The 14,783-nt window shown below is 36.5% G+C and overlaps 1 protein-coding gene across 2 annotated transcripts; it reads left to right on the plus strand.

Annotated features, from left to right (window-relative positions):
* Positions 1 to 671: 671 nt before the first annotated feature.
* Positions 672 to 10,814, plus strand: LOC104225517 (uncharacterized). 2 transcript variants are annotated; one of them, XM_070163136.1, is made up of 20 exons: positions 672 to 1,849; positions 2,098 to 2,298; positions 3,000 to 3,104; positions 3,202 to 3,267; positions 3,347 to 3,508; positions 4,095 to 4,169; positions 4,249 to 4,400; positions 5,079 to 5,190; positions 5,286 to 5,355; positions 5,445 to 5,572; positions 5,691 to 5,747; positions 7,733 to 7,918; positions 8,033 to 8,125; positions 8,211 to 8,296; positions 8,372 to 8,438; positions 8,522 to 8,588; positions 8,691 to 8,827; positions 9,309 to 9,400; positions 9,957 to 10,023; positions 10,294 to 10,814. In XM_070163136.1, exons 1-20 carry the CDS (start codon positions 713 to 715, stop codon positions 10,474 to 10,476), a joined length of 3,243 nt encoding a protein of 1,080 aa, XP_070019237.1. In that variant the 5' UTR covers positions 672 to 712; the 3' UTR covers positions 10,477 to 10,814. The 2 variants fall into 2 exon arrangements, with proteins under 2 accessions (XP_070019237.1, XP_070019238.1); XM_070163137.1 differs by lacking the exon at positions 3,000 to 3,104.
* Positions 10,815 to 14,783: the final 3,969 nt, after the last annotated feature.

Here is a 14,783-nt window from a genome sequence, read left to right on the forward strand (position 1 = left end):
GCACCGATGCTCCACACTTCAGTATATTATACTGGAGCCAACAAAGTATACCGATCCAGCATAATATGCTGGAAATTCATACACATGTGCACCTAACGCCAGTATATTATGTTGGACCGGTCTCTGTTGCAGCAAAATAATGGCTACTTTTCAATGACTTGGCAAATACTGACTATTTTTGAATGACCAGTTCAAAAACTAACTAGGCCGTGCTATTTTAACATTATTTCTCCTAATGCCATATCACTGTGCTCATGAGTTAAGGCCCATTAAATACTCTTTTTTATTTATTTATTTATTTATTAGTTGTTCTCTCTCTCTTTTTTGGCAATTTACTTAACTACCCATGTTTTTAACGAGAGGTATTACATTCCGTCTTAAATTATTTGTTAGGTTTCTAAAAATAGTTCTGCCAAATTATTTTTCTTTTTAAAAGTTCAAGAGTAAATTAATTATTTTTCTTCCTAAGTTCAAGTTTTTTAAATTTTAAAAAATTTTAAAATTGATCTTCAAATGAAAATTAAAAATTTTATGACGAAAACTGGTTAAAAAAAAGTGAAAATTTTCAAAAAAAGTAAAAAAATTCTTATGCCCAAAAGTGCTCTTAGTAATTTTTGAAAAACAAGAAGAGTTGACCTTAGTATTTGATTTAATGTCGGATACACCGCATTCCAACCAACTCCATACTCCTCGTCTCTCTCAAAATACAGTAATGGATGTTCCGTTCGAAACATTTATCTCCGAATACATGCGGAGCACAAAGGATCCTGACTCCCTTGCTATTAAGCTTTCTATCTTTATCGACTCTTCTGACATTGATTCCCGTGAAAAGTGTGCTGTCTTCCTTAGGAAGTTGCTTACTTCTGATAATGACTTCTTCACTTGGTGGAATCTAAGTGAGTCAACTCAATCCACCATCAAAGCTATTCTCCTTGAGCGTATCTCTATTGAAGAATCTGAATCCATCCTCAAACACCTCGGTGACACTGTTTCAGGTCTAGCAGCTTCACTTCTCCCCCGCAACAACTGGCCTGAACTGTTGCCATTCTTGTACCAATGCCTTGATTCATCTTCATTCAAGTTAATAGAGTCAGCTTCCTCTATATTTGGGCAACTAGCTCACGACCTTGGCGATACAGTAGTCCCTTGGGTAAAACAGGTGCACTCCCGGTTACTTAATACACTACATGATGATAACCTCGATCCTGATTATAGTATTACCGGCATGATTGCTGCGATCACCTTCATTCAATTTCAATGCGTATCAAAGTCAAATCAAAAGGAGCGGTTTCAGGAGCTATTGCCAGCTCTACTGAAGAGGTTGACTGATACATTGAGCAACAGTGATAAGGAGATCGCAGCACACGACGTGCTGAAACTTTTAATGAAGTTTGCGAAGGATGAGCCTAGGTTCTTGAGGAGGCAGCTAACGGATGTGGTGTCTACCATGTTCGAGATAGCAGAGGACGAGCGCTTGAAAGAGGGGACGAGGCACTTGACAATTGAATTTTTGATTATTTTGGTGGAGACAAGAAAGAGGGCCCCTGGTATGATGAAGAGGCTGCCCTTGTTTATTAGCAGATGTTTTGCATTGTTATTGAAGTTATTACTAGATGTTAAGGATGACCCTGCTTGGCATAGTGTCGAGATCATGAAAGATGATACAGGGGAAACAAGTAACTTCAGTTTTGGTAAAGAGTGTTTAGATCGGTTTTCTCGTGCATTAGGAGGTAAATCTATTGCTCATATTGCCATAGAGCAGCTATGCACTTACTTGGATGCTCCAGAGTGGGAGAAGCGCCATGCAGCTATCTTTGCACTTGCTTTCATTGCTAAAGGTTGCTTAAAGGTACAACAATACATATCTTAGTTCTGTATTTATAATGGCTATAGTTTGATTATAACAGATATTATTCAACTCGTAGCGTTTAAGCTGTGGTTTTTGCTGGAAAACTGCTTAAATTTATAAGATAGTTTGCCCTCGTCCTATTAATTTACCAGAATACTTTATATTGTGTTTATTGTTTAAAGTCATCTCATAGATTTTGTTTTCTCTTAGGCGGTTACCTTGGAATCATGGCTTCTTTCCTATTACAGGTGATGAATAAGAATCTGGAGCAGGTGGTTGATATGGTTCTTAAATGTTTCGAAGATCCTCATCCTCGAGTCAGATGGGCTGCTTGTAGGGCAATTTCTTCATTGTTGATTGACTTCCGTCCAGATATGCAAGAACGATATCATAATAAAATATTCCTTTCATTAACTGCAGCTATGGATGATTTTCATCCACAAGTGCAGGTCTGTCCTATTTGTTATATACAATTTAAGGATGCTGCAAGTGTTCCCAAAGAACAATGTCAAACTAAAAATTGATTAGATTATCATTGATACATGAACAAGCAGCAAAAGTATTTTTCCTAACTGCACCTTTACAAGGGGTTGCATATACCATACAATCAAAATCTTTAACCTTGCCTAGGTTTAATATGCCTTCAATTTTAAAAGTTTGGTTTTTGAATGCTTGAGTAGTTTCTTTATCAGGCCACTCATCTTATTGCATTTGCTTGATTTCTTTATGTAATCATACTCTGAGAAGTTGCTTGGCTATATATGGCTTCATTTGCATAGTCATAGCGCTTGTACCCAATTGTTCCTTAGTAACTTGTTGTTTTCTGCTACATGAGGCAAATTAAGGATGTATTGTGTAATATCACTTCTGGAATTTTGCACAATTATTATTAAAGTTTTATCTATTGGCTTCGACAATGTGTTTCTGGAAAATTTTATTTTGACATTATTTTGGCTGCAATAAGAGCAATGAGATCATAGAGGAAGTAATTATGACTGATTGTCAGGAGATGAATCTAAAGTTTACCCTTCAAATAAAGTTTGGAAAAATATCATAAGGCTAAAGATTTGATAGATGCGACGTTACTCCTCCATTCAGTTGCTGATGCCAACTAATTTGGTCTTTTTACTTTCTTTTGGCATTTCTATAGGCATCTTCCACTAGAGCTCTCTGCTTCTTCTGTTTGTTTGGCAAGCCAGAAACTTCAATATCTTACCTAGATGGAATAGTTAGCAAACTGTTTGTACTTCTACAGGTGCGCGAATATAGAGGCAACAAATTGTAGGTATCACTGCTGACAAGTGCAAGAGATTAATGATATCTTTTTTGTCCTTTTGTTGCTTGAAATGCAGAATGACAAACCAATAGTCCAACAACAAGCATTAACTGCAATAACTAGTATATCTCACTCTGTTAAGGTATTAACTGGTGCATTTCTTTTTTACTCAGTTCTATATCTACTGATATCATGAAGGTTAATATTTTATACGTCAACAGGAGCACTTCGGAACCTACTATGACACTGTTATGTCACACTTGAAAGCTGTCCTGAGGAACACAGATCTGAAATCTAATCTCATTCTTCAACCCGCAATAGAGTGCATAGGCTCTGTTGCGATGGCTGTTGGCAAAGAGAAATTTAGGGGAGACGAAAAGCAGGTTTTCTACCAATTATGCCATAGTATTGAAAACATATATTGATGCCATTGATTGAACACAAAAATTGATGCCATTGATTGAACACGTATATTGACGCCATCCTAATGGGATACTGAACACATCTTCTTTGGTTCCATCTTGTCTCCGTGTGACCTATAGGTTCAAGCCGTGAAAGCATCCACTAATGCTTGCATTAGGGTAGGTGTCTATATCACACCCCTTGGGGTGCGGCCCTCCCGCGAACCCTGCATAAACACGGGATGCCTCGTGTACTAGGATGCCCTACTCATGGGATACTGAACACGTATATTGATGCTATTGGTCGGGATTGCTTCGTTCTTGTTTTATTTGTCATGCTTTGGCAGATGGCTTTACTGTAGTTAAACCATAGTATAGATTACTCTTGTTTAAGTTATTACATCTTTCAGCAATTTTTGTGCAGCTAAATAATGTCAGGGATACCTTTCTGCCTCTCCTGGAATTCTTTTTCTTGTCTTGGTATATGCTGGTGTGATATTTTCCTTTGGTCATTTCTCAACATAGAGCTTACTTTTTATTTATATCCTTTCTGTTGTTGTCATTAAAGGTTATGGAAGTGCTTATGTCATTACAAGGAGTACAAGCGAAGGGGGATGGTCCTCTTATTAATTACTTGCTAATAGTATGTGTTAATCGCTTTATTTTAATATCAAAGTTTCTTTTCGGATTGGCCTCTCTTTATTTTCTTTATTTCATTGCAGGCATATAGTAGAATTTTTCATTGCCTTGGACAGGATTTTCTTCCTTATATGAGTACAGTCATGCCCTTTTTTATTCAATGTGCTCAACTTGAACCTGCTATGACCATCTCTACACAGTCGGACTATGGAACTAATGAATTTGATGATAATAGGTAAGCTTTTATCATTGAGGTTTGACTTCTCCCAAGTTCATTTAGGTTTCTTTTTTTTTTTTTTTTTTTGGTTGAGTTATATAGATGAACTATGTCGTGTATAAACAGGCATCCAAAGGGTCTTATAAAGATCTGGGACTCTATTCCACCTATTGCTTAAGGTTTTAAGCTGGATGCTCAAATTCTTTCAAATAATATCAGAGCCATATTCTCACAGTTGTGTATCTACATTAGTGATAAACATGATGCTAACCAATAGGTATTGGATTAGCTAACCGATAGTATACAAGATGGAATCTCTCGGTGTATACTATTTGCATATGATTCTGCATTAACTGATGAAACTAGTAAGGATGTCGGCCAAAAGCTTGAACTACGGAGTAGCACTCTAGAGAGAAAGGATTCTATATATGATAAGTAATCCATCATCAAGCCTCTACTCACTATGTTCTGCACATGCTGCTGACTCAAAGTCTGAGTTGGATTGCCAAATCCTAATTTCAAATTCTTCCTATGCACCTGTTTCTGCCTTACCCAACAACGGTTAATTAAATAATCACTTCTTCTGAATATGATTAATATTTGGTTCTTTCTTTGGATTTATGAAGTAGTAAGACTTCTGGGAGAGGTGGTTATTATGGAGTACCTAGAATCTTACTTAAGCTTCGCATCTTGCAGTATAGATAATGTCAAGAAACAAGATGTTCTACGGGCGAAAGCTAGCAGCTGTGCTATGCTATGCCTTTGTGCTGAAATATTAAAGGAAGACTTCTACCCATGGATTTCTCAGGTTGACATGAATGATCACCTGCATGTTTTTCTTTTTCTCATGTGTCGTTGAGTGAAGTCAAATTAAACAAGTGACATCATTGGTGCATGAAACAGGCTGTTTCAATTTTTATTCCGCTTTTGAAATTCTATACCTGCAATGATGTCAGGATATATGCTGTTAGTGGTGAGAATTCTCGTGATTTCATATGGTTTCTTTGTTTTCATGTAAATTTTCCTGTGGCTGAAGCAAATTTCTAATTTTTGTTGTCTAAGCCATGTCCCTCCTGTTGAGTTCTGCTAAGCTGGCTGTTGCGAAAGGGATTGCTCAAGGTGGAAGTGAGTCATATTTCACAAAGTTGTCAGACTATATAGTCCTGGCTTTGGTAGAGGCTTTGCATAAGGTTGTCTTAACATCAGTATATGTTGTTTCTTTCTTTCTTTTTTATCGGTTGGTAAATTTTTTAAGTTTGGTCGATTTGGATAAAGAGAAAGTGACACTTAATATGCTATCTCACGCAGGAGCCTGTGACAGAAATATGTGGAATCATGTTGTATGAATTGAATAATTGCCTGCAGGTTAGCAAGTTTTTTCCTATGATGGTGGTATTTTTCTGTTTTAACTTTTTATATTCCAATATGATCTAACTGTTGCCTATACATTCCCACACAATAAATAACTCCAATTTTTGTGGTCACGTCGATATATGACTAAAGATCTAAACAAGACACTTGTCCAAACTCATATAAGTTACTATATTCTACTAAAAGTAAAAGAAAGCTTAGTACAACTCTGAGTTTTTGGCTAAAATCATCCCTCAACTATGGCTCAAAACTAGAGTACATCCTTGTGTGATCATATTGAACAAAAATGTCCCTTAACTATAAAAAAAAAGGCAAGAATCATCCTTCCGTTAATTTCCGTTAAGAATCTAACAGCTGCAACCAAAACATGTGTCAAGCACGTAATTTAACCCCCCCCCCCAAATCTCACTATTTTATCCTTCCTGATCATCTCGTCTTCATCCTTTACCGAAGCAGGCTTCTAAAACTCTATTTTTTCTTTCAATGTAATAAATATTAAAATAATAAACTTTTATAGTATTAAATAAAAGACTTACTAGAACTTTGTAAATTCAGTAATATCAGTATAAGTTAATGTGAAAGCTATTGTATATGATATAATCGAATGCTTAAAGAATCTGCAATATCAATAATACCATTGTTGGGGATGGAAGATCGGCCGCTTAAACTTCGAGCCAACATTTTCCTATTGTTTCTTATGCTTCAACCAACGAGATTTGGTGCTTTTAAGAATGAGGAAGATGTTTAGTTTGAGAAATAACAAAAATACTACTCCATAGAATCAGGGGCGGTGCTAGCCCTCTGCTTATGGATATGGTTGAACTCAGTAGCTTTTGTGCAGACTCTGTATTTGTCTTGTGAAATTCATGAAATATGTACAAATTCTAGACAAGGTGGGTTGCTCTAATGGTAAGCACCCTCCACTTCTAACCAAGAGGTTGTGAGTTCGAGCCACCCCAAGAGCAAGGTGGGGAATTCTTGGAGGGAAGGATATCGAGTGTCTATTGGAAACAACCTCTCTATCCTAGGGTAGGGGTAAGGTTTGCGTACACACTACCCTCCCCAGACCCCACTTGTCGGATTATACTGTGTTGTTGTTGTTGTTGTAACTTAAAGGAGCTAGAATCCCGAACCCATAAGCTTCAAATCCTGGCTCCGCCTCTGCTAGAATAGAATGGGCGGAAAAGCCAAAACTTATTCAATGGCTATTGTTGCTTTTACCTTGTTTGTGAGGTGTGGGAAGATAAGTAATGGACAATAGCCCTAGCTTCAATTCTTCAACAAAATAACTTATCTTGTTGCTCTAGTTGTTTTCTGAAGTTAAACATAGAATCGTATAGGTTTTGAAGCCTTAGTTTCACTGAATATGGAAGAGCCGGGTAGCTTCGGGAGGGATTGAATTAGAAGTATAGGGGGATTTTGGAGAAGTCATGTGCTTGGCACAAGTTTTGGTTGTAGCTGTTAATTTCTTAACGGAAATTAGCGGAAGGATGATTCTTGCCCTTTTTTACTAATTAAGGGATGTTTTTTGTTCACTATTATTACACAAGGATGTACCCTAGTTTTGAGCCATAGTTGAAGGATGATTTTAGCCAAAAACTCTACAACTCTTGTATAGATTCTTGTTATGTGTGTGAACACATGCAGAATTAATACCTACAAAGGCATGATTGAACCATAATAAAATGCTTAAAGTGGTGTTCGAATCAAATTTACGACAGATCGCGTAATCACAAAAGTTCTTTTGGCATGACTAGGTAAGACTAGTGAGTGACAGAAAGATTATTAAATTTGTATTAGATGAACTCCATAGAAAACCTTATTTCAGCACATCCCAGTTAAGTCAACTTATGAAAATTATTTTTGGATGTTTTCTTAGTAGTGTCAAAGCAAGAGACAACAACAGTGGCAGAATACAAGTAAAAATGGCAAAAGAAGTATTTCTGTTATAATGATCCTTTTGTAGTATATGTTTTCAGATATGTGTACCACTTCTCACTGAAAGTCAGGTTCGTAGCATCGTCAATGAGATAAAGCATGTCATTACAGAAAGTTCAAGTAGAAAACAAGAATTCACAGAGCAAGCTAAAACAGAAGACTTTGATGCTGAGGAAGCTGAATTATTGAGTGCAGAAAGAAAACAACAAGAAGAAGTTCTCAGCTATGTATGTTCTATATAAGAATAGACTTCAGACATTGAGCACACAATGTTGTCTTTCTACAAGCATCTCACTTTGAATCTACCACAATTCTCGAATCATACTATCTTTTTTTATTAGGTTGGTGAAATATTACGCACATTGATCAAAGCTTTCAAGACTTCTTTCTTGCCTTTCCTTGACGAGTTGTCGCCATATTTATTACCTATGTGGGTAAGTTATAACCAATATCATCTTAACACTCTTAGTTGTTTATATCTTATTGCTTCCCACATTCAATTTTTCTTGCTTTTTGAAGGCCAAGGATAATACAACTAACGAGAGACGTATATCTATTCTCATCTTTGATTCTCTTGTGGAGGAGTGCCCTGAAGCAGCTCTAAAGTAGGTCTATATATTTGTATTGGGTTTTTCTTAAATGGGTTCCCAAAATTGACTATTGCGTCACGTGAAAATTAGGTACTACGATGTATGTCTTCCTTTAGTTTTGGAAGCAAGCAATGATGAAGACCCAAATGTTAGACAGGTTTGTACATCTTAGTGGTTGCAAAAGTTTCCAGTCAATCATTTCCTATTTGTGCTTAGTGCTTTCGTTGATGTTTTGTTCAGACTGCTCTTTATGGACTTGGCCTTTGGGCGGAATATGGTCGGTCTTTTTTCCAACCTTTTGTTGGAGGTATATATTGTTGAATGTGATGTTGAGATCCTTTTCATCATGGAGAAGGGAATAAGAAGTGATATGTATGTTTTGCTTACTTAATCTTTTGACCTGAACCAGAAGCTCTTTCAAGGATCTATGTAGTCCTTACGCATCTAAGTGCTCGTGAACCTGAAAATGAAAGTGCATATGATAATGCTGTCTCTACACTTGGTAAGATATATCAGTTTCATGGTGAAAGTATCGACTCAGCCCAGGTATATGTCCTTGTTTTTGGTTATGCATTCTTATCTTTTATTCTCTTGTTTTTATTTTGTTCTCCTAACTCTTAGATACCCCCAACTAATTCCTTCTACTAGTAATCACATGCGAAAAAGGAAGATATCCCGTATTTTTTTGCATACATGTATTCTGAGATTCTTTCTCCTTTCTCAGATGATACATTCGTATACAAATTTCTAAGATTTTTTGTCCTTACAACTATAAACTATAGTTGAAGGTGGTTCAGTCAGTAGAAAAGGAACTTTAGACACTTTCATATGTTAAGGAAATTAACTGCAAATATTTGCTTCATGCAATTAGTGTGTTGTTTGTTAATACCTTTTGATAAGGTTTTGTTTCATTGTGAATGTGCTCATCCATTAAATTTTGGTAAAACATAATATTCTGGTCTGTATAGACGAAATGATGCTCCTCCAATGTAATTTCCCATAATTCTTATTCTAACTCATTTGGTAGGTTATTCCAGCTTGGTTGAATTGCCTGCCTATAAAAGCTGATTTGGTTGAAGCCAAACTTGTTCACGAACAATTATGTTCAATGGTCGAAAGGTACTGGATTCTTTTGGTCTAGTTTTATCCTCATTTACTCTTACTTTACTATTTCAAGTCTTGGTTTTGTTACCTCAGCAATATTGGTCAATTGCTTTTTGTGGCTGTTTTTCATTACTTTATAGTATTCCTGCATCAGTATGATTTATCAAACTTCTTTACCTTGTTGTATAACCAAAAATGAGAACATTACTAATGGCGACATATGATTAGAAACGTCTTCCCCAGATAAACCTGTTTGTTTGCCAGACAAAACGTTTGAAGTAGCATATTAATAGTGTAGTAACTAGTTCAAGTTAAGGATAGTGCAGCTGCAATAGTTTTGATATACTCTGGTATAACAAAAATTTCAATAGGTGGGTGAAACCATTTAATACAGATGATAATTGACTTCTCTCATGCCGCGATCCAACTTGACAAAAGCATCTTGCTGATAGTTGTTACTGTGTTTTCAGTAAGCAAATTAAACATTAACATGAAGCTTTTAAAATCTAATGTGTCTCATGTATTAACGCCTTTTTGGTCTTCTAATGTTAACCAATTTTCTCATTTTCAGGTCGGACAGAGAACCGCTAGGTCCCAACTACCAATACCTTCCAAAAGTAGTTTCAGTTTTTGCAGAGGTCAGTTTGAAATCAAAGATGCTAGATTAAGTTGTTCATTTTTGATAGATATATAGATTTTGCAACTTTGATTCTTTTACTTATTATTCGTAAGAAAAGTAATAAAACCTTATGAAATTTGAAGAATTACATTTATCTGTATTTTTGTTTTTGCCCTGTTTTCAAATTTTCAATTCAACTAACAGGTCTCTAGCCAGTCTCAGTATATTGTCGAAGGTAACCTTTTATGTATATGTAAATATTTGGTATTGACTGTTACTTCTTCTGTAGGTTCTATGTTCTGAAAAGGATCTTGCTACAAAAGAAACTGTAATTCGCATGATTAAGGTATTAAGGCATCTTCAGCAAACACTACCACCATCCACCATGGAATCAACATGGTCATATCTTTTGCCTCAACAGGAGATGGAATTGAAATTAATTCAATCAGCTGAGGAAGATGCTATCTTATAACCAATTCAATGAACTTACTACTCCTGAATTTTTTTGTTGGATCATAACATTTTGAGGTCAATATTCCTCCAATGTAATTTTCCCCACGACTCTTATTCTGTGTCCTTTGGTAGGTTATTCCAGCGTGGTTGAATTGCCTGCCTATAAAAACTGAGTTGAGAAGCCAAACTTGTTCATAAAAAGCTGTGTACTGGATTGGTTTGCTCTAGTGTTTATCCTCATTTACTGTTTCAAGTCTTGATTCGGTTACTTTAGTATTGGTCGTCAAGGCTGCTTACAGGTGTATAGCATTCCTAGTAATTCAACTAATCTAATTATTTATTTGTTTTGCCAGTCCATTGGTTGGCACACTTGCTTTTGGCAATTGATTTTCATTACTTCATTACGTTGTTGTAATTCCAAAAAAGAGAACATCACAAATGTGGAACAACATAAGTGTAACGTCTGCTTCCACATCGAAATAAGCTACCTTTCGTGCTTATGAAAAGAGACATGGCCAGAAAGAAGTGACAAGAGGTCAGTTGATTGACTGAGCACATTGAACAATATTAACAATGGTGTTAACCATCTCTACGGCAGTGAAATGGAGCAGGGGGATGGACTTTACTTTGTTTCAAACTCTTTTTTTTTTCTCTCTATTGATTTCCTTCTTGTTTGTTTTTTCAACAACTATTCCATTAGCTCCAGTTAGCGTCTGTTAGTTTAGTATTGAAGGAAAACTAGAAGTAAAATGGTCAATTTGGTGTCCAAATCACACCTTGAAGGTATACTTAAGGCGATATGGCAAAATCTAACAGGAAAAGACACAAAAGACATAAAACGCGTCTAATATGAAATAAGGTAGAGAGAGCATGCCTGATCCAATCTCATTCGCACCATCTTCTCCCATATATATGCTGCAGCTTTTGTTCATGTGATAGGAGTAATCTGAAATCATATCCTGCTGTTATCCTCTATTTATCTCCAAGTTCCACCAAACTTTCAAAATAACACCCACACACTGACAAATACGGTGCAAACTCATGTTCCTCGGACACATGAAAATAGTCTATTCCTTTTGTGACCAGATCATAAGTGTAGACTTGCTTGAGCATAAAAGTATGTACCAAATGGAATTGCATCTTTAGAGAAAGGTTCAATAATGAATTTCTTAGTCCAAGAGTTCTGTTGAATGCCATTATTATAACTTGTCTTCATCACCCATATCTCAGTGTCCTTATAACCATCGTCAACGGATACCATCATGGCAAGATATCCCCTCAAAACCATAGCTTTCTATGCCAATTCGCCCTTCCAATTTTGTTCCTATCTAATTCTGAATTGCATGCTGTTGACTTTTTATGTAGTAGTATTAACTGTTTTGTGGTGTAAATTAGTGGTGTCGAGTTTGCATTGTGGTTCAGATTTTATGGTTTTGAGTTTGTAATCAAAGATATGGGGATAATTTTAGTAGCACATAGTTGTTGAGAAATGCCTTGAATCTTCTGAAACCTAAGTTTATATGTCAGTTATGAGTTTTTGTACTTATCTCGGACTAATGCTTGCTCAATTTCCCTTCATCTGCTTGTGTTTTTTTTAATTATTTAAAAAATCAATACTTATTCCTGATAAAATGCATATTTAGATGTATTGAGATTTAAGAGAATGTAAGTTTTTTCTTTTAAAGAAAAAAATCGAATCTGCTGAAGAAATTCTGTTAGTGTTTAACTTATCAAAAACCTATCAAAGATAAATGAATTAAATAGTTAGTTTTTGGAGAATTGCTGGCTGTTTTGATTTTGAAAATGTTCGTAGAGTTTAGCATGATAATTTGCAAAGGCTACAAATTTTATTCATAAAAAGTATGGAAATTTAAAGAAACAAGATAATAGCTCAAGGCACCACATCATGATTCTAGTACAATATGCTAATCATCCTCTTCGCTATCAAGCACCACTTACATTTCCGTATTGGAAAAAAACTGAGTTTATATTAAAAGATGATGTGGCGTGATATGTGGATTAGTTAAATGGTCAAAGCGCAGCAATTGACTAAGAGGCACGGATGGAAACAGCCACGGGAAGAAGAATTTAAATAGGCACGAGACGACGTATAGATACGAGTCTCGTACCAATTTAAATTATTTACAGCCAACGGATAGAAGGCATTGAAAGCAAAGATCTGGTGACAGAAAGGAGTCCAAATTCATTATTAAATACTTGATACGTTACGAAATTGGTATTTAATAGGAATGATTGTATAACGGCTTATTTAATATCATTTATTACTCATGATTATATCATTAAAGCTGAGGCTTCATTCCTTTACCTAGAATTATCTATAAAAGGAAGAAGTATCATCATTTGTAAGGACACAGAATACTATTGAGAATTTATTGAAATACACATCTATTTACCATCGTTCTCAAAAGTATTTTATTTTTGTCTCTTGATTATCAGTAACCCGAATTTCTTTTTAGCTTTGACCAAAGACTCAGATTTTTGGTTAAACAAATTGGTTCCGTTACCGGGAATCTGATAATCTTTCCCTTTTAAGCTATATCTTATCTATTGGCGTCACCATGTCAAACAACAACGCCGACAACAATAGTAATAACACATTGGGAAACCATGAGAATCAAATACATCAAAATCAAGATAACGTGGTTCCCTCTCCTCTAAATTCACCACGTCAATCTCGTGAAGGCACTCCTGTTACTGAATCCCGTGCTGATCAACAAGAGCAATCTGAACATTTTGAAGGAGTTACAACTGAAGCTTTGCAAAAGCTAATTGATGCACAGGTCGGCAAAGCTCTTCAGGCACTTGTTAGTCGATTGCCTGCTGCGCCACCTACACCAACTCCTAATAATAATACATTGGAGAACCCCCGTTCTGGTCTTGATAATTCTGGAAACGGAGCAACCCCCAGTGAACCACAAGAAGGGGGACCAGGTAATTTAAATAATTCGTATTTGCAAAATTTAGTACTAACCTTGCAGAAACAGCTTAAGGAACAAAATGAGCGTATTGAACAAATCCCTGGAGTTCCACCTGTAATAAAAGGAGTAGACATGGACAAATACTCACAACAACCATGGAAGCCTAGTGCTGCTCCCCTTCCAATTCCGAAAAAGTTCAAAATGCCTGACATCCCGAAATATGATGGTACTACAGACCCACGTGACCACGTGACTGCATTTACAACCGGCGTAAAAGGCAACGACTTGACCAAACAAGAAATTGAATCAGTATTGGTCAAGAAATTTGGAGAAACACTCACCAAGGGTGCATTAACCTGGTATTCTCTTTTATCTGAAAATTCTATTAATTCTTTTGCTGAGCTTGCAGATTCTTTTATTAAAGCACATTCGGGAGCACAAAAGGTTGAGAAAAGGATGGAAGATATTTTCAAAATCAAACAAGGGGATTCGGAGTTGCTTAGAAACTTCGTTGATAGATTCCAGCGTGAAAGAATGACTCTACCTCGTGTGCCTGACAATTGGGCTGCTATAGCTTTTGCAAGTAATTTAAATGACAAAAGTTCTAAAGCCACGAGACGACTCAAAGAAAGTCTTCGAGAATTTCCTGCAACCACATGGAATGATATTTACAACAGGTATAGCACGAAGTTGCGAATCGAAGAAGATACCGTACCTAAGCTCCATCATGAAGAAAGGGGCGGTACCCGAATGTCAGAAACCGAAAAAAGATCAGGTAAAAACAGGTACGATCCATATATGGGACCCGCAGGAAAGGACCCACGTTCGAAACAAGATAGCCAGCAATACGATCAAAAATCAAGGAACCGGGATTCTGGCTCTTCTTCAAAGTTCAGGAATGATCGGAACAGACAAGAATCACGAGATGATGACAGGAGTTTAAAGGCACGATTCAGTGGATATAATTTTAATGTCTCTACCTCCGAGCTAGTAGCTGTTTTAAGAAGCATGGGAGATAAGGTACGGTGGCCAAAAGAGATGCGGTCAAATCCAAGTAGACGCAATCCGGATCATTGGTGCGAATTTCACAACGATCATGGGCACAAAACTTTAGAATGCAGATTCCTGCAGAGTGAAGTGGATCATTTATTGAAGCAAGGGTACCTCACTGAGTTATTTAGTGAGAAAGGAAAACAAGCTTATATGAAAAACAGACAAGAGCCACCACAACCTCCTTCACCCAAGAGGACAGTGAATGTCATAAGCGGGGGAGAGGACATTCACGGCGTAACCTACACAGCCTCCAACAAGGTTTCTAAGGTAACAATTACACACGGGAAACGGGTGCGGCAGGTCCTTGAAAATGAAAGTATTTCGTTCGATGACG

The sequence above is a fragment of the Nicotiana sylvestris genome, chromosome 11 (genome assembly GCF_000393655.2).
Source record: "Nicotiana sylvestris chromosome 11, ASM39365v2, whole genome shotgun sequence".
Taxonomy (NCBI): domain Eukaryota; kingdom Viridiplantae; phylum Streptophyta; class Magnoliopsida; order Solanales; family Solanaceae; genus Nicotiana; species Nicotiana sylvestris.